We start from the raw sequence: 25,429 nt of genomic DNA, 5'->3' as shown, positions 1-25,429 counted from the left end.
CTTTCTTTCGTTTTATTCCCAAATAAATATTTCTTTAACTTGCATTTGCTAACTTTATTATTGCCTTTTCTGTCTGACTAGTTGGGTGATACTAAAACAATTAGGCCCTTCGCCCTCAAGGGCCACGGGTCAATAGCCCACTCGGTTTCGCCTCATGGGCTATTGACCCGTAGCCCTTGCGGGCTACGGGTCTAATTGTTAATGTTTTGGTGCGCAATAAAAGACAATACACACAACTTGGGCGTAATCGAGGGGCAGGGAATGTACTGGCAAGGCGCGGATAATACCGCCGGTATGGACCACCGGATGAGGGGCCTCGGCAACTAGCCGAGGGGGTGCCTCATGCCTGTATTGCAAGGCGGGCATAGTTGCTGGCATAATATCCTGGGGCCAAGTTAACCCAGTCCAGCAGAGTAACAATATGCCCCCTCCCTAACGGGGCTTCAGCACAGGGCTGAAGGGGTGCCGCAGGCAGCAATTCCCCGCCCATATTTTATTAAGGAGAACTATTGAATAGGTTACAGAAGCTCATAAGGAAAAAAATAATAATAATAAAATAAAATAAAATACAAGAGAACCAGAAAGCAAAACGGGCGGGAGGGAGGGATTAAATTGCTCAACGGAAAAAACAGAACTAGTTGAGCTTTGAAAATGTCAAACTGAGAAGGCTCGCATGGCGGGATGAATGAAATAGCCAAATAAGGTAGTCACGTGATGGGAAGTCACGCTCTCCTCCCAGGCGCTGCCCAGTATTTGCTTACCAGCATTAACATCTATTTTATTCTAAAATATCATTTAAATAGGGTACGAGCGGTTTCAGACTGAGAATAGAATATAAAAGGTTCAAATTTGTATGCTCACGTGGTCTTCAAAACCTCAAATTCGGTGACTTCATGACGTTGTTGTTATGGCTAGTAGTGCGTGTCGTGTTCCTCTTTTAGCCTTAGCTTTTCTTTATCATATTCCCTGTTGTATTGTGGACTACGGCAAGAAAAATGCACTGAAATGCATTGTGCGTGTGGTATGGCCGCGTTTTTAGTGTCAACATTCAAACCTGCCGAATTGAATAGACCTTATTCACAATAGCCGCCATGTTGGATTTGCCTTTATCATGCAAATTAGCTACACTTCTGAGGGGGCAAACAACACAAGTTCGAGAGGTTATAACGAACATCTTAGCCACACAGATGATTTGTTTCATGTTCATTGAATGTTTATCACCTAAGTACTAAAATAGAATGCTTACACAAGTTACTTCGATGTTTTTTTTAGTGAAAAATGAGCAGATAACAAAGTAGAAAGTCAAAATATCGGAGGCAGTCAAAAGATATAAAATTATTATAAAAGATACTTAATTCTAAATCCTAAAATGAAATTTTAGCAATGTTAATTCAATATTTCGACGAGCCGATTTTCCGCAATTTGCCTTTATTCCAATGTTTGTCCCCTAGCACAACACATGGCTAGTTTCCATGACAATTTGAAAACCAACATGGCGGCTATCGTGAATAAGGGCTATTGAATGTTGAATTGCCGAATGCAAGTTTGAATTTTGATACTAAAAACGCGCCATACCACGTGCAACAGTATTGCCGGAGCTGTCGTCGTTGCTAAAACTCTCTATTCTGTATGTTGTTATCCCTTGGGCAAAAGAGCTTTTTCAAGAATTTACGAAAATCTTTCATCTGAACGAAGTAAATTACGACATTCGTCGAGCTATTCAACTGGCCAATGGCCGCGCTTGCGTATCGCAAAGTATAGTCTGTCTGAAAATCCAGAGATGACTGGGAGATCTGGTTATAAACCAGGAATGAGATATAGAAAAAGTTAATAATCAAATTTGTGATCGCGATGGTAACAACAAGGGTGATTCCTCGGATTCTAAGGGCTATTAACTTGGCCTTCAGTGCATCATTAACCGAATTGCAGGCAAGCGTTCTGTGACTTCTTCTCCACATTGCCGTGACCAAGGAAACGTTGGCGAACGTTATGAATAGGTATGGTGCAACGAATTGCACGGAGATGATAATGAACATCATTGGAAAGGGATAAAAGTGTTTCCGATACATGCAGATGATAGTGAAATGAGTGGCGTTGATATCCTTTCTTTGCCCCTCGAAAGTCACGGAAGAAAGACCTGCCCATATGATTCCCAAGATCCAAGCAACCTTCATCATTTTAGTCACTGAAGAGACGCTGGAAGTTCTTGGTGTTTTTCTTGTGGACAAGTACTTTTCTAAGCTGATCACGACCATAATGTTAATGGTGGTGAATACGAAAACTATGGCAGAGTATCGCACCATCTTGCAAGTCCAACCACTTTGGAAGACATCGAATGATACTTGAATGCACGTAAAAGGAAGAAATATACTCGTGAATAAGTCGGACAGAGCTAAGTTCCTCAGGGATAAATGTAAGTTCTTCATAAAGCAGCTTGAATACATTCGGCCTCTTAAATTCTCACGTTTCTTCAGATTGTCATTTCGCAGGTAAAGGAGAAGAAGCAAGTTGCCCAAAATTCCTGTCACTGTCATGGAAGTGAACATAAAGCATAGGACAAGCTTCGCCCTGAATCCCGCCGGGGTAAAAATGTAAACTGCTGATGGATTTTCCCCCGTGTGGTTTACAAAGCTGTTGTTCAGAGAAATTGGCCACGATTGGTTAACTGTCATTTTTCCCCAAATTTCAGCGACACCTCCTAAAGAGATAAAAAAAAATCTGTGGTTTGCTTCTTCAACGTTCAAACTTTCTCAAGTGGTGTAACCCTTTACAAATAGATGGCGTGAAAAGGGAAAAAATTTTGGCGTGCATTCGTCCAAAGCACGAGGATTTGCTGGTGCCTCGATTTCAGCCCTCGCAATTTGTTATTCGAACGCACTCTCGAACGCAGTAAATAAATGATGGAATTATAGGTGGTGAGCAACCAATCTCTAGAGACACAGATAACAATACTCCAATGTGCAATTGCTGGTGGACGAAGAAAAGGAGCAATAATGAGAGATCTTTTGTTTTCGATGACGATGACGTAAATTGAAAACCACCTATTCCGGGTATGCTCAAGTCACCATCGTTAAATTCAATTTAAGCCTTGTTTGTAATAGTAATCCAGTATCCAGGCGTTAAATGCGGTTGTTTCTTTTGGAATAATGGCAATTTAAATCGGACCAGATTATCAGGTTACAGGCATGGTAGTATTAAAAATTACTTTTCTGGTGGGACTTTCGATCAACGGGCCGCCGAATCCATAGCAAATTAAAGGTCTGTGGTTTCTCGCTCGTTGAATTAACCTCAGAAATTAAGAATTGGCTAATGTTTGTGTACTTCAAATTCTCTTTTCGCAGACTGCATTCTTTTTATTTCGCTCTGAAGCTGATAGTTAATGTAATTACGTAACGATGCTATTACGTGGCACGAAATTTGGACGTTACGTATGTGTTTTTAGAGAGCAATGTAATCGAAATGCTAACGTTTCGTTTGTAATTTCATCCTTTTACTTCTGAACGGAAAATACCTTTTTTCGCAAGGGAACAAATCTTTTTTATTGGCGATGTCTACGATGGTGTAAGTTTTGGCTGAAAGAATTTTTGGGTATTTTTCCGTTCTCGAAAACAACGATAAGCCATGCCCAGAGTTTGTATGGGGTTTCTTACTTAAATTCAGAACATTATGCTAGCATTTTGCGACCATTTTATTGAGGCAAAAGCATTAAAGCACTTTTCGAGCATTTGATAGTCACGTTTCCCAGAAAATCATATTATTCCAGAGAAAATAAAAATGAAAATATTTCTTGACAGAAAAAGTAACAAACAGCTTTCTAAGGACAGTCAACTACTAAGTTATAGTTGTCTAAGTCTCTTAATTTTTTTTTATTAAAGTGCATGTTCAATTTATCACTAAAACAAACTTTTCCACTTTATTTATTCTACGAAATCGTCCTGAGCATATTGTGCTGTTTGTAGGGTTGCCCAAATCCGGGGCAAACTACAGGCATTTGAACTTTGAAGATTGAATCGCTCAAATTCCCATCCCCTGGGGCCAAAATAGTGTTCAAATGCCCTACCCTGTTGTCGGATTTGTCTGTTTGCCCCCGACTTTTGAAGACCTTTTTTGTAAGCCAATCACTCACAAATGCTATATCTCTTCCTTTAAACTCTTGCATCTCGTTCAAACACGAAAAAAAAAAAAACTCATTTGAAGCCTGACTCTTCCGGTTGAATTTTGCCCACCCCACGCAGGCAAAGGTCAAATTCCCCACTCCCCGGGCACAGAAGATAGTCAAATGCCCGGGGGTTTCCCGGGGGGGGGGAGGAGGGGGGATGACTGAGGACCGCAAACATATACTTGCTAAAATCCGTGCTGCATGTGCAGCACGATTATTTATGGTCTTTTAACCATAGATGATATTGTTTTGTGGCGTTGTCGTAGTCGTAGCCGTCGTTATTTCTTAAACAAACAGTTTGAAAGCCATGGTTGAAGAGTTGAGGTTCACAGACAGCTGTTCGCTTTTTGAAGTGACCTTTTCATCTTGGCCTTGCCTTCGGACAGCGGTTAACACGCCATTAGGTCTTTTTTCTTAAAAATTTGTCGTTGGTTCCTTTAATTAACGAGCAATCGTACGGAAAGAAAGAAGTTAAAACGGAAAAAATAAAGTTGTTTCTTTTGTGATAATTGAGAAGCCTTACGCTTACTTTTCACATCGGTGCGAAAATAACCAGTAACAATTACTTTGGTACTATGTATACAGAATTACTTACCTTTATAGCAGAGAGGCTAAAAAGGTCTTATGGTACAAAGGAGCAAGGAAGAAGAAAACAGTTTGTTTTTAAAGCCTTGATTTTCCCTTTGCTTTCTACTCTTACTGAGAGCGTTAACTTTCGAATTCTACATCGCTTACCTCAGTTATGAAACCTCCTAAATGAACCTTCGAAGGCAAAATGACCATCCGGATTTGAGCTCGATTGAACTTTATTGATCAAATTCCGCAGGTGATTTTCTTTGGAAAAAAAAAAGGTTCAATAAAACGGAAAGTAATAATTACGTATGAAGAGGTGCAACTAAATTTCATTGGCTGGTTGTCTTCCTGTAGGTTCTTAGGGTTTTTCTGTGGATGTCTTGTTTTAAACAATAGAGTTTTTAAGTGGAAATCAAACAGTATATTAGTGCTTGTCTCAAAGAAATTTTTATTGCGATGTAACAATGACCATCCGGGAAGGCGTCTGCGCTTGGCGCAACTGCAATGTAAAATTAAACGATTACAAGCCTTTACAATAATGAATATCCTATTTATTTCTCTCGGCTGATTAGCATTTTTTTTGGCTAGAGGTCTAATCAACCTCATCAATTCCGAGATTAAATAAAGCTTCATTCATTCATTCATTTTAATTCTGGACCTTACGCAACTTTTGGGAAACACTTGGGGCTAAATCTCACCAAAATTTATCCAAAACTTATTAAAGGTCCACTTAAATGCAACAACTCTGTAGGCCACGAAGGTTGTTGGCTTGAGGCTGGAACAAGACTAAAATGCCATTTTTCGATTCGAACTCATTTTTCGCGGGATCTTTCTTCTGAGATTCTGAGGCTCGCCATTAGTTTGACTGATCTGTTGCCGGGTGACCGTTGCTCCTGATTGTTACACTAAAAACTTAACCGTTAAGGCCCGGGCAAACTCGGTCAACATTTGCTTCAACCTCCATCTGATTTTGGTGAACGATGTTGAACGATGTTGACAGCTGGGATGGTAAAACGGTTTCAACACATCATCAACATTTGATTCAACAAGGCTTCAAAAGAGGACTGGTATTCAGTTCCAGGCTGCAGCTGCGGTTGTTACTATGGATACGAACACGATACGTCATTGAGAGACCGATTATTCCGCAGGCGCATACCCGACAATGTATAAAAAATAAATGAAGAAGGCAGTTTCTAAAGAAACTGTGGTGCTGGGTTGCTCGTTAGTTTTGAGGGCGCTTCTAACTAAAAAGTTGTCTACGTTTTTGTCGCTCAAAACTAACGAGCAACCCGGCACTTTCAAATGTGCGCGCTCACGATGCAAAACTTGTCTTTTCATTCTTAACACTAGCAAGATATCGGGACGACTAGGCGACCTATTCCGCGAATATCTTCGCGATGTTGAGAAGAATGACGAGGATGCATCTAAGCCAGTCGCTCGTCATTTTAATCTCTCTAACCACTTCAAAAAACGCATGGCTATCTGCGGCCTTTCTCTACATCTAGGTACGACGGAAAGCCGCAAGAATCTGGAACAAAAATTCATCTTCCAAATCGGCACCCTTAATAATAATCGGTTTATTCAATATTATCAGTTCTAGCAATACAAGTATTGAAAACCAACTGACTTACAAGCAAGGTTGAAAATAAATATTTACAAACAAAGGTATCCTAATAAATTAAAATCCAAGTAATGTACACTATTTATTGGCTAAAAAGCATAGATGGGATAAAGCTACGTTTGAATACTCACGGTATTAACGAACGCTTTTCATTCAACAAATGTATTTCTATTTTTCACGTTGCCATGTTACCACCAATAGCGTCGCTCCTACTCTACTATAAAAAAAACTACACGTAACCCACAATTCCTCGATTCGCTCTGACGTAGGGCTAACGCTTGAAACGTCAGCTTTTAGAATCTCTGTACTGTGGCCAATTTATATTTGCAACTCGTTGATAAACCAAATTAATGTTTAAAAAAAGCGGGCAAACAGCTTCAACTTTCTATGGACCTTAAAGGCCGGGACACACGAGGCGATAAGTCGCTGCGACAAGTCGCGGGGACATGTCGCCGCAACAATTCGCCTTGTTTGACACGGTTACTTTTTATGAAAATCATTGTCGCTGCGGCAGAATTTTGTCGCCGCGATCTGTCGCACGAATTCAAACCAGTTTGAATTCGAGCGACTAGTTGCAGCGACGAAATTAGCGAAAGCAGTGATGTCGCACCGTGTGTACACTTCCGGCAACAAGTCGCTGTGCCAATGTATAAATGAACCAATGATAGAGCGTAATATGGTTAGCCATATTGAATTAGAACACTAGTTCACATTCCCCTTCATACAAGATCACTGCGTTTGCACCGAACAGGCTTCGTGTCGCAGCGACTTGTTTTGCAAAAAGTACACACGGAGCAACTTCTCGCAGAGACCTGTCGCTGCGACTTGTCGCCTAGTGTGCCCCTGCCTCAAGATCTACGACGCGGTCGTCAACGAAAACGTCACGAAACAACAATAACATTGGTTAAAAGAGGAAAAATAATCGTGCTGCACGTGCGGCACGAATTTTAGCACATATTTTTGCTGTATTCTTCACAACAACGACGTGAAATTACCAAATTTGAGGTTTTGACTACAACGCGAGCGTCTAAATGTGAATCTTTCATTCTCTATTTTTACTCTAAGCCGCTCGTACCAATTTATTTTTTAGAATACTTCGCCCACATTGTACGACGCGAACGAGATGGCTTAACCGGGAGAAACTTAGTTCAATGTTTGTTTTTTAAGTTGACGTTTTCGTCAACGTCGCCGTCGTAGATCTTAAAGCTTAAGCAACGACAACGGCAATGAGAACGTCATCTCACAATGTCAATAGCCCTTATCGGAGTTATCAGCGGTTTTTGCCACATGAACGAGACTAAGGGGAGGGCTAAGGGGTCATTTTGTATTGAATTGACCCTTAAGCCTCGTTTGCATGTAGTTTTAAACAAAAGAAAATTTGCCTGCAGGCTCAACTCCAATAAGGACTATTCGCGTTATTGGAATCACTTTGTGACTATTTCAACTTTTTTAACACGACAAGGGTGTGGTAGTTCCTCAAAAATGAAACTGGTCGTTACGGCGTTTAATTTAGGGGAAAAGTGAAAATTTATCCTCAAGTGCTGACGTTCTTCATAACAAACCTCAGATTTGGCTATTTCACGTTGTTGTTTTGCAGACGACAGCAAAGAAATAAACAAAAGTGAAAAACGCACGCGCAGAGCGTGCAAAGCTAATGTTTTTGTCCACTACATATGAAAATTTGTGACGTTCTCATTACCATCACCGCTGTCGTTGCTCACATCCCTATTGTTTGGGGGGGGGGGGGGGGGAGTAGGGGTACGTGGATAAAGTCATCACTGAGAGCCAGTATAACAGATTCAGTTACAAGGGATAGGGATATTAAATAAGGATTTAATCAGTTAGTGTAGTTCTTTGACAAAAAAACTAAAGGCGCTTTTCATTTGACAGAACTGACCGGCCACACCAGGCATTTGGAAGGACTAACTTTACACCGCCTTCAAATTAACACTCTTCGAGGATGATATACAATCCTCCGGAAGAATGCAAGGGATTATCATGCAAGTGTTCCTTCAAATTGTTGCATTTTCGTTGCAAACCGATGGGTCTGGCCGGCCATTTCTGACAAAAGGAAAGCGCCCTAAGTGTACCATGAACTTATGACCTGCACTGGGTAGGTATAAAGTCTGCATACGAGCCAAATGGCCCATCAGGCCGGAGCTTATCCCGGTTTCCATGGCATGAAGCGACTAGGAGTATTTCTTCTCCTCCATGGATTGGATGGAGGTCCATCGCAGGGTTACCCCCAGCATTTCGCCGGTACCCATTTATACACCTGGGTGGAGAGAGGCACCGTGGGAGTAAAGAGTCTTGCCAAAGAACACAACACAATGTTCCCGGCCAGGACCCGAACCCGGACCATTCGCTCCGAAGTCGAGCACACTAACCATAAAGCCACCGCACCTCCCACTAGCGCATGACCTGCTCTGTTGATGCTTTTTTTGTCGCGTAGGCCAAGCTTCAACTCGAGTATTACTCGCAATGAACTTAGCCTTGTACAAACTTATCACGTTTGTGACAAAGGTGTTTACCACACATTTATTACACTTCTCCCTATTAATTTAAGAAATCAGAATTAAAATATATTAGAAATCAGCATTCTAGTAACGCGTTCGTCACTTTCTGTCTTCAAGTTGGCAAAAGCGAAATTATAAATCTTTAACCGATACGACAAACCACTCATTTTTAGAAACAAGCGATAGGAAATCAAGAATAGAATGCTGACGCAAGGACTGCACGTTTCAGATCAAAAATGAATTTGTTTCTACCAGATGAAATATGACTTATCGCAAAACTAAACCCCTTGAATGAGCTTTCTGATATTTTCGGGAAGGAAGCAAACAGCCCATTTTAGAAATTTCTCTCTGACGTGGTTAGTGGCTATGAATACTCGAACTAAAAAGTACAAAAAGGCACTTTTTCAGAAAGGGTGGTTTCCTGTAAACACAAGCCACGGACCGCTCGTAAGTCGTTTCTGGAAAACAATCTTCTTAATCCAAGTTGCATTGAGTATCAAGGCTTGATTCGGTTTGCCATATGCGGGCTGAAAATATCTCTAGTTTCAACTGTAACAATTACTAAATAGAACTCAAATAGAGATTATGAGCATTACGCAATAAATCGTTCATTTTCTGAAAATGTTTTTTTTTTTGCCATATTTTCTCCACATGCTCAAATATGTCTACCATATACAGTCTCTTCTTCGCCTTCTATACCATACATTCACTTCAAAAAGTCAGACGAACCACTTGTCATTGAAAATACCGATACAATTCTCGCCATTACAGCGTTTAGTAAATGTGTTTTCATGTACCCAAAAAGCAATAGACAAATTGGAAGCATTAAAATTGAACGTAAAATCGTGCCTCCAAGCAATTAAATGAGACTTTCTCCAAGTCTTACAACAGAGTCTTGAGGTAAAACCTTTTGTCGATATCAAAATTAGTTACAACCTATTTTATTCTGCCGTTAAATTAAGATAATGTGGATGTAAAAATTATAAAAATTGGGACTTTATATATTACTTGTAAATGGTTTGAACCCAGGAATCATGACGTAATTAAGTGAAGTACGATCGTTCGGGTGAGTGTAGTCCTATTAAAGGAGGACTGTTTAGGCCGGATTACATACCGCATGACCGGTGGCCTACAACTTTCCGCACCCTACAAACGCCTTATCATAATCGCCGACGCTTACTTCCCTTTCGTAAACGGTCGTTGCCATTTGAAACGGTCGTTGCCATTTTTTAGCTCTGAATTACACTTACTAGGTCTAAGATCAAAAGGTTGCGGTTACTGGAAGTTGCGTCTCGCTGGTCATATGAGTTAGGGTTCGGGTAAGGGTGAGGGCTAGGAACCCGAGTTCGAGTCTTGAAATTTTCGGACTCTTTTTTTCCTCCAGTTTTTCTTTTATAAATGTTTTTTATTTTCCTTTTTTGTCTTTGTTAATATTTTTTCTTAGTTTGTTTCTTTTCATTTTCTTTGAAGTGAAGTGTGTAGTCGACCGTTATAAATGGCATCGACCGTTTCAAATGGCAACGACCATTTACGAAAGGGAAATTTGCATGGCCGACATCAACAACAGACAAACACTACAGTCGATCAATAACATCACGACTTAGTTGACCAACCACATAAACGACCTGTGGACTGTTTCTCAAAAGTCCCGATACGTTTCGGGCCTATTTCGGCTGCCACAATTCCCTTTATATCTTCGCAACGCCGAGGTTCTAAGCCACCAAACTTCGCAATCCTCTCAGTTTTTCTTACATTAAAAACATGTTAAAGGAACAGCTTTTCAAAATAAGCAGATTGCAGTTTGAAAACTGGCTTCTCGGGCCCGAAAAGTTCTCGGGACTTTCGCGAAACAGACACAAGGGGCCCGTTTCTCGAAAGTCCCGAAAACATTTCGGGCCCGAAAAGTCATTTGTAAACTTGCCAACCGCTTGTAAATGAACGCCTATCTTTTAACATGTTTTCAAGGTAACAAAAAGCAAACTGACTGTGAAGTTTGACGACTTAATTCCCCTCCGTCCTTGAGATACAGAGGGAATTGTGACACCCGAAAATGGCCCGTAAATTTTCGGGACTTTCGAGAAACGAGCCCCAGGCTCTAACGCTAACCAGCGTTAAATACCATGGCCAGCGCTAACCACGCTTCGAGCAACCGACCCCAGAGTTTTCAAACCACTGTTCATACCACAGAGTGTTCATTACACAAATTAACTCTGAACATGACTTCCGCTCAGGTTGTCGAAATGTCAGTCATTGACAATGTCATCCGAAACAGTCCTTCTCAGAACTACACTTACTCGGACGATCGTTTTTATAAGTTGTTGCCGAAAACACCTTCCTGTCTATTGGGAAAAAATTCATGAACTATCTTTAACGTTTTTGCAGTGAACGATGGATGTAAAATCTTAATTAAACTTAATTAAAGTGCTATCAATAGACTACGATGACACTCATTCTGCCTTGTCCATGACGGCAGGAAAAGTCACAATTTTGACTTCCTTTCCAAAATCACACACGACCGTTTTATTGTCACACACGTTCACGTAACGCACAAAAACTGTCGTGTCATCATCACCAAGCAACACAGTTTTCACGCGTCTTCCAGTGCGGACATCCCACACAGAAATGTGTCCCTGGAAAATGAGAAGAAAGCTAGGAGTTAGCAAACACAAAAAGTTCTTATTTTGCCTCCACTGTTCAACTGGGCACTCGAACTAGATGATATGTATGGGCGCGTTTGGCCAGCCAAGTCACCGTGCCATTTAGTCAGCATTGGAATAGATAGGTACAAAAACATTTATACATCAACTCTGTTATGACGAAAAGAGCAATGCACCAGAGCCGGACACGAAAACCCTTTAAAACCACCAGGTGAAAAAAAACCATGAAACTTGCACCTTCGACCAAGGCAGTGGTTCCACCCTTGGGATTCTAGGGTATCCTTACTGAAAAACCCTATTTACAATGTAATTGAACGCTATCATATACAGCTTAACGAAGGCATAAGAAAAAAATTTCAGCGCGCGATATATCAATCAACAAAACTGGACTGGTGCACGCGGCCAAGGCTGACCGTAGAATGCCTCACGCGCTAAACGGTCGCAAAATGCAAACGGCGATCACATGGCACCCCAAGCGCTTGCCACTCCCAACCAGGCCTCTGCTACGTGCCGGCAAAATAGCACTTTATGCTAATAAGGATTATCAGAACTTACATTTTTTGACACACCAATCACCAAACGAAAGATGGATTAGTTCCTTAAGAAACGTTATTGCTGCGTGGGAGGGGAGTCAGGAAACACGAAACTTTTGGCTTTGTCAAACGAGTTGATAAACCAACTCAAACGTTTCGAGCGTGAGCACTTCGTCACAGCGAATTCGTTCGAGGATGGGCTAACGCTCGAAACGTCAGATGACAAATCTTTATTATCTTGGTTGATTTAACATTTCAGTGTCGCGTTTTCCGGTCACGGTGGCCGTTTGCCGCTTCCACGTGAAAGTGGAATTTTCTTTTTGTTTTTCTTCCAATTTAAATAAATTGTTTGTGGAAAAAAAAAGAGAACCCCAAACCAATTTTCCGGTAAGTCAAACAACTAAGAATTAGGTATCATGGTTACAGTAGATCGTCAATAACTGACTCTTTACCGCAGGTTTCTTCATGAACTCATGTTGACTCCCAAAATAGCTTCACCGAAACTCGCAAAATTTGACGGGTAAGGATTTTCACTCTATATAGAACTTATTACAAAATGGCCGTCATTTAAATATTCTTTTGTTTTTATTCAAATTAGCCCTTGATGCCTCGTTCTTGAGCCACAAATTCAAAAGAATATTTTGCCTTGAACGAGGCATCAAGGTTTAATTTCAATAAAAACAAAAGAATATCTAAATGGCGGCCATTTTGGGATAAGGTGTATAACGTCTTCCAGGTGATCTGGTGACGTAATTCGGAGGACTGGGGAGAAAAATTTTGACGCCATATCCTACAACCGTGCGCGGCCTTATTTTCTAATTCAACTTGTTAGACGCGAGGTTAGAGCTCGTCGTCGGGTCTACTTGAATGTTCATTCAGTAACAGGAAATGTGGTAGACACGGAATGATCTGTTGAGTTTTGGCGATGGAAATACTGCAGGGAGTTTGGAAACAACACCTAAGGCCGCGCGCGGTTGTGGGATACGGCGTTAAAATTTTTCTTCCCAGTCCTCCAAATTAAGTCACCAGATCACCTGGTTGTCCTTAATTAAATACTCGAGATTAACATAGTCCATTCCGAGTTGCTATAATCAACTATCATCCAAACAAACACAACATTGTAACATACAGTTGAAACGGAAATGTTGGCATGCCCACCTGTCCTCCTGTAATAAACAGAGACTTCGACAGCATGGCGACGTTGGAGCACAGATCTGGGAACTAAGAACACATATTCTCTTCTTCATCACTTTTTTCCGGATATCAGACAATACGGAGAATCAGCGTCGCGTGTACGTAAAACGGCAGATTAGAGCGGTTTTCAATTGAGCGTCGAAAGTAATTTTATTACTTTGGTTTATGATTACTTCACTCAGTGATTGGTTCAAAGTTCTCGCGCCATTTTTTCATCCAATCAGAAGTGAAACCAAAACCAATCGTGGCTCACGCGTGCACATTTTCCCGCGCTTTGTGTCGGCCACGTGTAATTTTTGATTAGCTAAAGGAATTACTTTGGTTTTGGTTTTACGACACTCAATTGAAACTCGCTCTACTGCTTGTCAAAAAAGCGCGAAAATTTTCTTAAGGCTAGTTCCCACTAGCGACATAACGATCATAATCATACTCATAAGCACGAACATAACGCTGTTATGTCGCTTATGTCTTAGTGGGAACGTCCAGAAACATAATCATAGGCGCCCTTATGATCAACATAATCATAATCATAAGAAAACGATCGACCATTTTCTTATGATTATGATTATGGCTTTGACTATGACTATGTCGCTTTTCTTTGCAGTGGGAACGCGAAAATCATAACGTCATAATGAGAAACATAATGACGCAACGGGGTCATTGTGTTTTGGCCAATTAAAATCTAGGACCAGTACTTTCGGGTCGGTTCATTTTCAAGATGGCGGCCAGCTTCGAGGAAAAGCTTTACGTTTTTAGAGCGGCAGTCCCCACTAGAACATAAGAAGCTTATGTTTATGTTTATGATTATGCTTTTGATCCTTATATCGCCAGTGGGAACTAAGCTTAAGCATGACTTGTCTCTCTCTTTAAGGGCGTCGCTCGACATCTTTAGTTAACAGGCCGAAAATGAGCCAAAAGCAAACTATTTTTTTTTTTGGGAAAGACGTACTGGAGTAGTGCGGCCCAGTGGTTAGGAGGACGCTTGCCTTAAGACCCGGAGATCCCGGGTTCAAGACTCGTTCTGACCACTCGTTGAATTTGTTCCTGGTAGTCCCTGGTTCAACTTCTCGGACGTACTTGTAAATAGTCAACTGGTTTGCCTCCGGCCAGTTGGGATTCTTAACAGTTGTTGTTGTTGTTGTTGTGTTGTGTCATTTCGTTAATTTTTGTTTCATTGGCCCAAAAAAGCCCCTATGGGAAGTCGTCAATTAAGTATGTATTGTATTGTATTCCATACTTCTCTGGTGGCCCACAACTATCTCATTGAAACAAAATGGTCACAGAAAATTCAAATCACTCGCTTGAATTTGGGGTCGTGTCGTACTGACCTCATTGAACGGGCTTCAGGATTGGCAAAAAGAAAGAACAAAGATAACAGATAACAATCCATTTAGCACAGAAAACAACAGGAAGTACGACGCTATACAGCCAATGAAATATAATGTTCAACAAGAGGTACGACCCTGCCCTGAATTTGCAGTGAGTGTTTAGTGATTTCCTGTGAGTGATCTGAAATTGCTGTGAGTATTTTCTTTTGATGTGACAGTTGTGGGCCACGGTATATTTCAGCCAGCCGTTTTCCGTAAAAGCGATGCTAAATATCTCTCATTGGTTACCCCTTTGCCCATGAGTGGTAGAGAATATGGCGCGAAATTTCTCAGCAAATCACAAAGCGGAGCAATGCATGGTTGAGGTTTTAAGACAAATCGGTTCTTTTTATTACATGATAAGCAATTCTCAGGGTAAATCGGGCAATCTGATCGGCTAGTTGTTGGCCCGGATTTTACGTACGGACCATTACCATGAAAACCGTCCGTTTCCGTACTTTTTAATCTCTCCCGGGAAATTCAAGTTGAGCGAAACACAAAAATTTCTTGAAAAGCGGAATTTAATTTTCTCATCACAACAGTACAATAATTATAAGAAGCGGAATTTAGTTTTACATGTAAAAGGTTACAGTTCAAAGTTTGCTGATGGAAGACGAAGATTACGAACACTCACCAAGCGGAGAAGTGTCCGACCGCCCAAAGAAATAGAAACGATGCCATATAATAAACAACTTAATAGCCTCACTTTCTCGGGACCGTACTGGGGAATATTGGCCCTTGGTTGGTTTTGTACGGACCTGGCGCTGCCACGACCTCGGGCCAATATACCCCCAGTACGGCCCTCTAGCTCGGATAGTAAGAGGTTATTATTTAACACTGAATTAATTGACTTCCTTCAACCGTGTGCATATTGCATATCACATACAGCTGATGTATCCCAAGTTCGTTTTCAGGACTCGGTGTTCTTATGGGGGCTGACTTTGTTGGTTCTCTACTCTGACCAAAAGGTTTCTCGCTATAGGTATTCCACTATTCACTGCTCATTAAGAACCAAGACTTGACTAAGATATGACCTTCGTTAATTTGATTTTCATGTTTCCCAACTGGTAGAGACCATGCAATCGGCTTCATAAGCTTGGGACTCGAGATATAAAAAGATTGTTTTTCCTTAACATACCTGTTTTAGACGATGCAAACACTCGCCACGTGACCTGTCCCAAATGCAAAGCACGCTTTCCAAACTTACGCTCAGCAAGTGCTCCGCTGTGCATGTTACAGCAGTCACGGATTTCACGTGACCTCGAAGATGCTGTAGACATTCGCCACTTATGACATCCCAGACGCGCACGCCTCCATTAGCAGCGCCGCTGACTACTTGACGGTTATTTGTCTAAATGGAAGGAAGGGTTATTTTTAAGTGACATATTCTACCAACATATAGCGAAGACACAATTTTGACATTGCGTGCGTGTATGTGCCGAAAAAAAAACGGGGTAGGACATTCCATTGATGGTTCAGAGATTAGGTTTTAGTGTTCGCCCACTCCATAACATCTGTTTTTTTTCCTCAGAGAGCAAGAGAGGGGATTTCAAAAAAATCCTGCTATAACTGGCCATGGCAGAGGGCGGAATTTTACTATCTTGCACGAGGTTTATCGCCGCGTGCAAAAAGAACTTTATACCTATGGTCTCAATTGATCTTTGATAAGACGTCTAGCTTTGTGTATCTCATTGACTTATAAATGAGATCACAGTTCTTGTCCCAAAACTGACCTTCAGGCGCCAGTGGTTCAAAAGGTGGATAACGCTATCCACCGGATAAATCACTATCCAATGGATAGCGCAATTGATTTCGCTATTTATACTTATCCACTGGATAGTGATTTATCCGGCGGATAGCGCTATCCATCGTTTGAACAACTGGGACCAGGACGATAAATAACATATCTTTACCATATCTATGGTAAGGGCGGTGATACTGTCCGCATGTCCGTGTAATGTGTAAACACATACGCATTCATCAGTCCGAAAAACCTATAACGAACGAAACAAAAAAATCCGAGTTGCATCAGAATAATTCTAAAAATAAAGACGGAGTTATCACTGGAATGCACTCACAATTCCATATGGTTTTACGCTGAAACAATTTGAACCTCAAATCCGTGTCTTGAGAAATAACCAAAACTCGATAATTCAGTTGCAGACACAGCAAACGGGACATTTACCTTGAGTGTTCTGTCGTGACTTCCAGTGATGACCCGTCCTTCCATGACACCCAGCACACTTATGGGTTGATGGTGAGCCCGCAGTTTGTGAATCACCCTACACTGCGGACTATCTATTGAAGTGCACGCGCGGGTCCCTTTGACGCCGACTGCTGTAGAGGCTTCGCTGTTGGACGCATCGAAAATTCTAGATGTTTGTGCTTCAGATTTTCTCGTAACTCTAGGCGAGGACCGCTTTATAGGGGAGTTTTCTTGAAGGGCCCATCGTGTGGGCACCCCAAGGGTTAAGAACTCCAGTGTGCCATCCAAACGAGCCACCACAATTTGAGGGCTGAAAACGAGCCAAGGATACCAAATTAGTTTTATTTAAAGTCTATAAATAAACTTTTAGCAGGTTACTTTCAGGATCCACTAGGAAAAATGACAAGTATTTCCACAATTCTTCCTAACTAGAAGCTAATGATATAGGAAGAGAAACATTTAAAAGGAACAGATAGTTGGAAAAGTTATTAATAATGTTTCCGTATTAAGCTCGAGACTGTAAGTAGTTCCGTTTATATAGCAAAGCACTTTTATTTTTCAAGGATAAATGGAGCTCAAGACTTTTCAAGGCTGTGCCAGCCCTGTTATAATTTGCATAACAATGAAAACCATCATCACCAAAGACATTTCACGTTTGGTCTCGATTTGAAAACGAGGGCAAAGTCGATGGGCAGAAAACCCAAACTTCCCACTTCCCTAAGCTTTTACCTGTGTGTCAAACAGCAAAGTTTACTAACACCGATAGGACTGTCACGTGACACGTATAACTGCGCACCAGACAACACACTCCAGATCTGAAAAAAAAAAAGGACCACGGCAATGCTTTTTAAGATGATGGTTGCGTAAAACTGTAACGAGCTTTCTGCCCTTGTATAACTCACAAATCATTTCTTCTCTGGCCATCAAAGCATTTTCTACCCTACCTCAATTGTACCGTCGCTGCATCCAACCACGAGAAAATCCCCCCAACAATCCAAACACCAAACCGAGGCTCCCGTTAGCAGGTTGTCTTGGAAACTATTCGTCTGTACAAAAGCCTGCTCATCACCAGACTCTTCTGAACTGGATAACAACCCAGGATCGTCTCCATCAGCACTGGACCAGGAACTTGTGAAGGAGCGTCTGGAGGTGGGAGACCATGGGGGGATGTCCGCACCGTTGGCATATTTACTGAAGTCGTATCCAGAGGACTTTGGACTCCCCTTTGATTCTTTCTCATGCTTCAGCGCCTTCGAAAGATTAACACAGGTGGTAAATATTAATATTATGGCAGCCATCATCAGCCTAATCATCGTCATTTTTATCACCATCGTCATCCCTCATTCTCATTATACCTCGTAGTCTTCTTCAGACGGTTGCACTCCATTGGCTGCTTCTGATTCAATTTCAAAGCAAACCTGAGGCCGCTCCATATCCGAGATCGGTCTGGGACTGGACAATCCTCCGGTATACCGCTGTGCAGTCTGACCGCTTTCCGTTTCTTTATAGGTCCTTTGCTTTGGCTTCTTCACTGTAGAGTTCTGTCTTCTGAGTGCAACCTCCGACTGCTCACTACTGAAAGAAGTTGAAAAAAGAGACTTCTTTCACTTATTATTTTATGATGAAGAATACGTGGTAGTCGTACATAGGAAATGCGAGTTTGAAACGAGTTTTCTTAGCGAGAGATCATCGCAGTTTTGACTTGAACGGTACTAAAACCCATAATGGTGTAATTGTGCTGCACATTGCTCAAACAATGAGCTATCAAACGTTCTGGGAGCTGTCAGTTTCGAGTTCGACATAATAACCCCGTACGAGGAGAGTGTATGATGGTACCCTTCGTTGAAAACGGCGTGCGGTCGAAATATTGGGGCCTAGCCATCAGTCCCCTATATTTCGACCGCGCACCGTTTTCAACGGAAGAGGCTTGTCTGATGGAGACTACGTCAAGTCTTGTATAAGAACTGCAGTTCGCAGTTCTGAGAGCAGCTTAAGCTTTGCAAAGAAACCTGAAAAAGACCAGGCTTAATTTTTTTCAACAGGATGAAGAGACGCTAAACCGTTTTTGATCCTTCTGTTTAAGTCCTTTTGCAAATTTGGCAACAACTCAGGACCGTTGATTGACGAAGGAAGGTGTGGTCTATTACTCTATAATTAGCTTCGTTTTGACGTAATAAACGAGGAAATAAGTAAAGCAAAAAAGACTCACTTACGAAGGTTACGCTTTAAGCTCTGTAATAAAGATATCACATTTCATCACTGAAACAAACCTCGCCCTTTTGATCACTCTCAGGCGATGCCCGGTAGCTATGTCCCAGAAGAAAATCTGTCCACTCAGACAGACACTGATTATTAAAGACATCGTGCATTTCAAATGCTCCACATTCTGAAAAATATATGCGACACCAATTGTAAGACATAACAAATAAAAGGGTCATCAATTTCGAACCCAGGCTGTCTCTAGTTTATTTTCTAGTCACGCTGGTTGAGATTGTACAGGTGGCCACCCACGTCAGGATCGGTTTGAGAAAAACCGTCGAAGAGGGGCAAGAGCCTCTTTACACGGACTGTATCCCCGGCAGGATTTCAAGTTCAGTTGTAGCACAGTCAAGCTGGTAGATCTGAAGCACTGCCTACCCTACCAGGGGCATTTTAGGTGTCTTTTTCTCCGTGAAAAAAAATCGAAAAAGAGTCTGGAAGGACGGAGGAGCAAGAAGTAAAGCTGGTCTTACATTAGGCTAGTTGTGAATTGGCCCGACACACATTTTGCAATGTTCTTATTGCTAAAATCGTTGCAGCATGTGAAAGTTAAATCTACTTTACGCAATGCTCCATGCAACACTGCAACCAAGTTATGAAAGGTTGATTGCAACTCCATTACATCTAGCATTAGCCAATAAAACTGCTTCTTTACTTGGGCAAAACAAGTAAGAGCAACCGCTGTTGGGTGTAACAACTGTAAGGCAATTCTTTCTACAACAGTACTGTAAGAAAACAGTCGATTGGCACCGATTTCCGATACTAAAAATGACTATGAACATTTCCCGAAGATTACATGATATAGGGTAATTGTGGCATGTTGTGGGATAAAGCGAGTTTCAATCGAGTGTCGTAAAACCAAAACCAAAGTAATTACTTTGGCCAATCAAAAAGGACGGAGACAATCCAATAAACCAATCAAAACTCGAAGTAATTACACGTAGCCAACACAAAGCGCGGGAAAATGTGCACGCGCGAGCCACGATTGGTTTGGTTTCACTTCTGATTGGTTGAAAAAGTGGCGCGAGAACTTTGAACCAATCATCACTGCGTGAAGTAATGCAAAACCAAAGCAATTCGCTAATTACTTTCGACACTCAATTGAAAACCGCTCTAAGCACAGCGTTGCAAAGCCGTTAGTCATCAACTCCCAACACCGTTAAATGTTACATGTTGCGTTCGTTTGCAAACCCTGCTGTATGTTGTTGCGTGTTGTTGCATGAAGTTTGAAACTGGTCAAACTTTTGAGCCAACAACTCCCAACATTTCTTTTGTTCTGTGATCGCCAAAGCGTAACGCCACAATGTTGGATCCCTTTGCACAGCCCTTCAAACATTATTGGGGCCACGCACGCGCATTAAATATGGTCCCCAGGGAGACAGCAACGCATTAACATCTTGAAAACAAGATGGCAGCCGAATTTTGCAAGTTTACAAGGTCTTATGGATCGTATCCTTCCCATAATACATTGCACGTCCTCAAATTGTTGGGAATTTTTGCGTCCGTTTGGACACAACTGCCAACACCATCCAACATCTGTAGAACCAAGATTTCCATACACTGACAGAATAGACCTCCAGTTCTACTAGAAATAGTATAAAGTTCTCGTTAAGAGTGCCCCTCTATGAATGCTTAAAAAATACTGTACTTCCCAGCGGCTTGTCTCATTAGTCTAGTGAATATTAGTATTGGAAAGAGGCCAGCGATTCGTGTTCTACTTTCTTATAAGCTCTTCTCACCTACGTTACGAAGTGTTTGGGGGAGTAGGTTATGCGATGTACAAGCTGAAGTGGAAGGAAAATGTTGATTTGCGCCATGGAAAGGCAGTGCCAACCTTTTCAGACAAACAAACCTGCGAATGTCCCTTGAGACTGATAGGAACGCTTTCCACCAGTCTATGGTGACCGCAGCTTCTTCCTTTCCGGCCGCGCCCTAACCTGGGGTTGATCTGAAGGTCATTCAAAAATTTACAGATAAAGAAGAGAATAATCATGACGACTACACCAAGTACGACGCATGTCAAGGCGTTGTGGAAATACTTGGGATCCCGTATATCGTTCTCCGTAGACTCTCTCTCGTCTTCGCTGCCCAAAGGCTGCTCGAGTTTTATAGAGCCATTTGCAGACGAGAAGGCGACGACGTCTTGGGAGGAATCCACGGCAAAGATGTCTGTATCAATACTGATGCCAAGATGAACCGGTGGAAGAACGGACACGTACCTGAAGACAGATAATAGGGCCTTGAAGCAGATACAACGGCCATAGCAAAAGAACCATCACTTTAAAATAATACTCAGTTTGCGCTTTCATAAGAATTTCCAAACGTTCAATCTCGTTTACGTTGACACAATAGGCGTTGTTTTCTATAACTCGATTGGCACAGAGTTTTACGTAAGACTCGCATTGTATGATCAATTTGCCGTCAAAATGTAAAATTTGGTTACTTCTCGTTGCTGTTCTGCAGAGTGCGGCGAAGAAATATTCTAAAATGTGTGCAGCACATGCAGCACGCATTTTAGTGCATCTGTTTGACGTACTCCACAAAACAACATCGTGAAATGACCAAATTTCTGATTTTGACAACATTAGTATACGAACGAATCGTTCATGTTCTATCTTTACTTTAGAACAGTTCGTACCAATCCAGTTATATGACAGTTCGTGAACAAGGTGAAATACTTACGATAGCACTATGTTTTATTCTTGAGTGACGTTTTGGTTGAAGTTGCCGTTGTCCTTACGCATCAACAACTTACTGTTTCGTGGTGTTTCCGTTGCCGTAACCGTCGTCGTTTTTCTAATCATCCAATAATCGACGAGTTTGATATCGGAAATAATTTCGAAATAGCTTTGGAGCTTGACAATAGGCCTCTTTCGATATATTAAAATTCAGCTTGAAAGAAGAGAGGTTTAGAAGACAAAGACAAAGGAAAGTGGATGACATGTAAATATTTTTCACATACATTCCAACGTGCTTCTATTGTTTTTGTCCTCGCTGCCTCACTATCACGCTGAATATTTCGAAAATGGTCTATTGGTGGTTTTCATCTGACGTCACGGCAGCCATGTTGGTTCACAGAACAACGCAGTAAAATGTCTCTTGGGAATTTGACTCGATTATTATGCAAAACCTGTGGGGCCATTTTCTGTTGTTTTGTACACCAACATGGCTGTCTCATCACGTGGATGCAAACCAAGAATAGACCATTTTCGATATGTTTAAATTCAGTCCTAATCAAAAGGCATCATCTCGAGGCCCTGGGGAATACATATAAGGTTGTGACCAGAATGGACACTGTGTGTATAAAGTACCAAACGATCTTACTAAAGTTTTACTAAGTTTAAATATGGTGTCACCAGAACAATTTATGAAAGCTAACCATTTCCAGGCAGCGCTCAGACGTCCCTAATCACTAGAGATCAGTGTCAAACCCAGCAGTTATTCTCTGTCTAAACAGTGTTGTTTATCTGCCACACAGGGTTAACACTGAGGTTGTCAGGAAATGCCGCGTAACGTCACCAAATGTTAAACCTGTGTCACGAAGTGTCTCACCTAATTTTGGAGTATCCATTCAATAACCATAAAGATAAGGATTTGTAGGAATTTATTTCCCAGATGGTGCCTTTCGTTTAGGACTGAAGCTTAATACATCGAACTTGAGCTATAGACATAAAATCTCATTTATTATATATATACTGATGAAGTACTAGGATTTTCCTTTTTACTCAAGTTATTTTCTCATAGTAGGTGGACTGTCATGGTAGCTAACACGACTAGCCAATAAAAAGCGAGCTTCCCCTTCACTGAAAGATACTTTTGTGCTGTAATCTAAATTAACATTTTTGTGGCTCAATTTGACTTTATCATGATTTTTTTCATAACTTTCATATGTTGCTTCAGATCACACAACATGCGTGTTTTAACGGTTGGTGACCCTTTTTTCTCCCATTTCGAAAATGAATAAAACAAGTTGTTTTTAATCTGAACATTTCATCAGTATCTATAATAAACAGAACATTTTATGGCCGCTTGGGGATACGAATTTTATCTTTTCTCGCTGACTCGTTCACGAGTTACTATCAGCATTCCAGGATAAAATTCGACGGTGCTGCCATGTGATATCACCAATGTATCGTTCTCAGCCAATTAAAGTCCTAAGTAACTTGTGTCGCAACGTTCATGTCAGCAGCCAATAAAAGTGCTCCTGTGACCTCAAGTGATCGTCAAGACAAATTGCAAGACACGTTGCCAAGTTAAACACCAGTGAAACCACAACAAAATTGCAGTTGCGAAATTGCCAAGTGTGGCAACGTCTTTAGGGCAAAAAATAAAATAAACCGCGGCTTAAAATTTAAAAAGAACTAAACTTACCTCCCTAGTAAGCTGATATTATAATAATTTAAAAGTTCAGGCCAGTGTCGTTGATAAAGACCTTTCCAAATCTCAACCGAAGGAGCTTTCGGGGAAAATTCGGGCCTTCTCTTCCGTAACTCCTCTTTGTTCATTTCCTCCTCTGACAAAAACGTGGTTCTTTCCACTTTCTCGGTTGCTCGAGTTTCGTCAACCTCATTATCGAGACCGAAATTGTTATCATAGAGTTTTTCAGTTAAATTTCGTTGTTCCTGAGTGCCAACAGGTTCAGATAAGGGGTGACTAAGAATACTCACAAAATAGAGAACAAAGCAGATCTGCAAATTGAGAAAAACCGCGTAAATATGATTAATTTCTCATAAAATACGACATAACAATACGAGATAACAAATTTGAGTTTGGTCGCTATTTTCTGGGCCTGTGAGGCCTTTCCCGAAAAGTCCGCCCCACGTTTTTTAAAGAATAAATTAGCATATTATTTCTTAGTGGCACGAGGGAATTTTCCATTTGGAGCGTGCAGTGCGTGCATTCACCTTTAGAATTTGCGTCAGTGCATCGGCGCCAAGTGACAAAAGTGCACGTTTGCATGATAACGCGCACTCTTTTTTAAGAAGGTTTAACCAAACTCCGGAGCTTAAACGCCCAAAAATGTCGATGCCTGTGTGGAAAGGTGAAAACGTAGACTTTTGAAAAAGGTGACGTATAAAGATTAACACGCTAACAGTTACAGTCTTAGGCCCGTTTTAAAACGGAGCGCTTCTGCATGTAAGATGGTGTTCTCGTAGCCCATGTCGTCATTCTTGCTTAAAATTAAGCTCCAAAGTATCTGGTTTTGTATATGAAAATGCATCAGTATAGATGGAGCCTAAACTGAACGTACGAGTGTGGTTCTAAACGGAATTTGTATAAGGGAATCTTTGCTGACGTCATTGCTTACAATTTGTTCATTAACATACGAGTTTGCTCACTATTCACAAATTGACTTAAAAAGGTAAAAAAAAATTGTTAAACTTACAGTAGTTAAAACTCCAATTTTAAGCCTTTGGCTTTGATATCGAGCCAGTTATTACCCATCAGCTGAACCTGATCATTTTTTAAATAATGCCTTACATTCTATGTAAAAGGAGGCAGGAGGCTGGAGGAGGAGTGGCCCAGTGGTTAGGGCGCTTGCCTTGAGATCCGGAGATCCCGGGTTCAAGACCCGCTCTGACCACTCTTTGAATTTGTTCCTGGTAGTCCCTGGTTTGACTTCCCACCTGCACTTGTAATAGCCAACTGGTTTGCCTCCGGCCAGTTGGGATTCTTAACAGTTGTTGTTGTTGTTGTTATTCTGTTCCGTCGTTTCGTTGTGTTTCATTGGCCCTGAAAAGCCCCTATGGGGAGCGGTCAATTAAGTATGTATGTATGTAGAATTTCGAATTTTCAAAGCAATATTCCTCAGACATTATCTAGTATATCGCTTTTAAATTATTCAGCTCATTATGTAATGCACTTTCAATATGCCTGAAGGCCTGGGCCAAACGCTCGCAACATTTCAACGCAACATCATGCAACATTGTTGGGCACAACATGTTGCGTTCGTTTGGCCACCCTATTGCGATATGTTGCGTGCGTTTGGCCAGTCCATTCAACACACGTCGCAACTTCATGCAACAATGTTGCAAGATGTTGCGTTGAAATGTTGCGAGCGTTTGGCCAGGCCTTTATGCTAATGGTGCCAAAAATGTAAACAAAGATTCTCCTACACAAACGTATCACTGCTTATCCCAGGATATGGAAATACATTTCCAAAAGGCTAATTATTTATGTTTTGAGGTTATGCTCTTACCATACAAGCCTTTTGCACAATCCTGTTTCTTGCCCAAAAGTAGGCAACATTGAGCCTTCTGGGAAGCTTCGTTGGCATCACCGGGCACTCCCTGGGAGGAGTTCTCTGAGTGGTCAGTGACGATGGGGGTAGTGGAGGAAGCAGA

The 25,429-nt window shown here is 41.4% G+C and overlaps 2 protein-coding genes across 4 annotated transcripts in view; both read right to left on the bottom strand.

Moving 5' to 3' along the window:
* Window positions 1-1,596: 1,596 nt before the first annotated feature.
* On the bottom strand, window positions 1,597-3,928 carry LOC138053751 (galanin receptor 2a-like). Its single transcript, XM_068900318.1, has one exon. It carries the CDS (start codon window positions 2,670-2,672, stop codon window positions 1,611-1,613), a length of 1,062 nt encoding a protein of 353 aa, XP_068756419.1. The 5' UTR covers window positions 2,673-3,928; the 3' UTR covers window positions 1,597-1,610.
* Window positions 3,929-10,313: 6,385 nt separating this feature from the next.
* The window catches only part of LOC138046398 (sterol regulatory element-binding protein cleavage-activating protein-like), a 39,482-nt gene continuing 24,366 nt past the window's right edge, over window positions 10,314-25,429 (bottom strand). For 2 of the 3 annotated variants that reach the window (XM_068893040.1, XM_068893044.1), the window contains exons 14-25: window positions 25,285-25,429; window positions 23,457-23,773; window positions 20,938-21,304; window positions 19,097-19,212; window positions 18,182-18,401; window positions 17,771-18,076; window positions 17,556-17,641; window positions 16,806-17,136; window positions 16,534-16,614; window positions 15,759-15,971; window positions 13,218-13,280; window positions 10,314-11,499 (exon numbers count right to left, since the gene is read on the bottom strand). The exon at window positions 25,285-25,429 is cut by the window's right edge. In XM_068893040.1, coding sequence (XP_068749141.1) covers window positions 11,317-11,499; window positions 13,218-13,280; window positions 15,759-15,971; window positions 16,534-16,614; window positions 16,806-17,136; window positions 17,556-17,641; window positions 17,771-18,076; window positions 18,182-18,401; window positions 19,097-19,212; window positions 20,938-21,304; window positions 23,457-23,773; window positions 25,285-25,429 — 2,428 coding nt within the window. In that variant the 3' untranslated portion in view covers window positions 10,314-11,316. The remainder of the gene's footprint in view (window positions 11,500-13,217; window positions 13,281-15,758; window positions 15,972-16,533; window positions 16,615-16,805; window positions 17,137-17,555; window positions 17,642-17,770; window positions 18,077-18,181; window positions 18,402-19,096; window positions 19,213-20,937; window positions 21,305-23,456; window positions 23,774-25,284) is intronic. The other variant, XM_068893050.1, reaches the window with a different exon arrangement.

Source organism: Montipora capricornis, chromosome 1 (assembly GCF_036669925.1).
Source record: "Montipora capricornis isolate CH-2021 chromosome 1, ASM3666992v2, whole genome shotgun sequence".
Taxonomy (NCBI): Eukaryota; Metazoa; Cnidaria; class Anthozoa; order Scleractinia; family Acroporidae; genus Montipora; species Montipora capricornis.
This window is presented reverse-complemented; position numbering and strand designations above follow the sequence as displayed.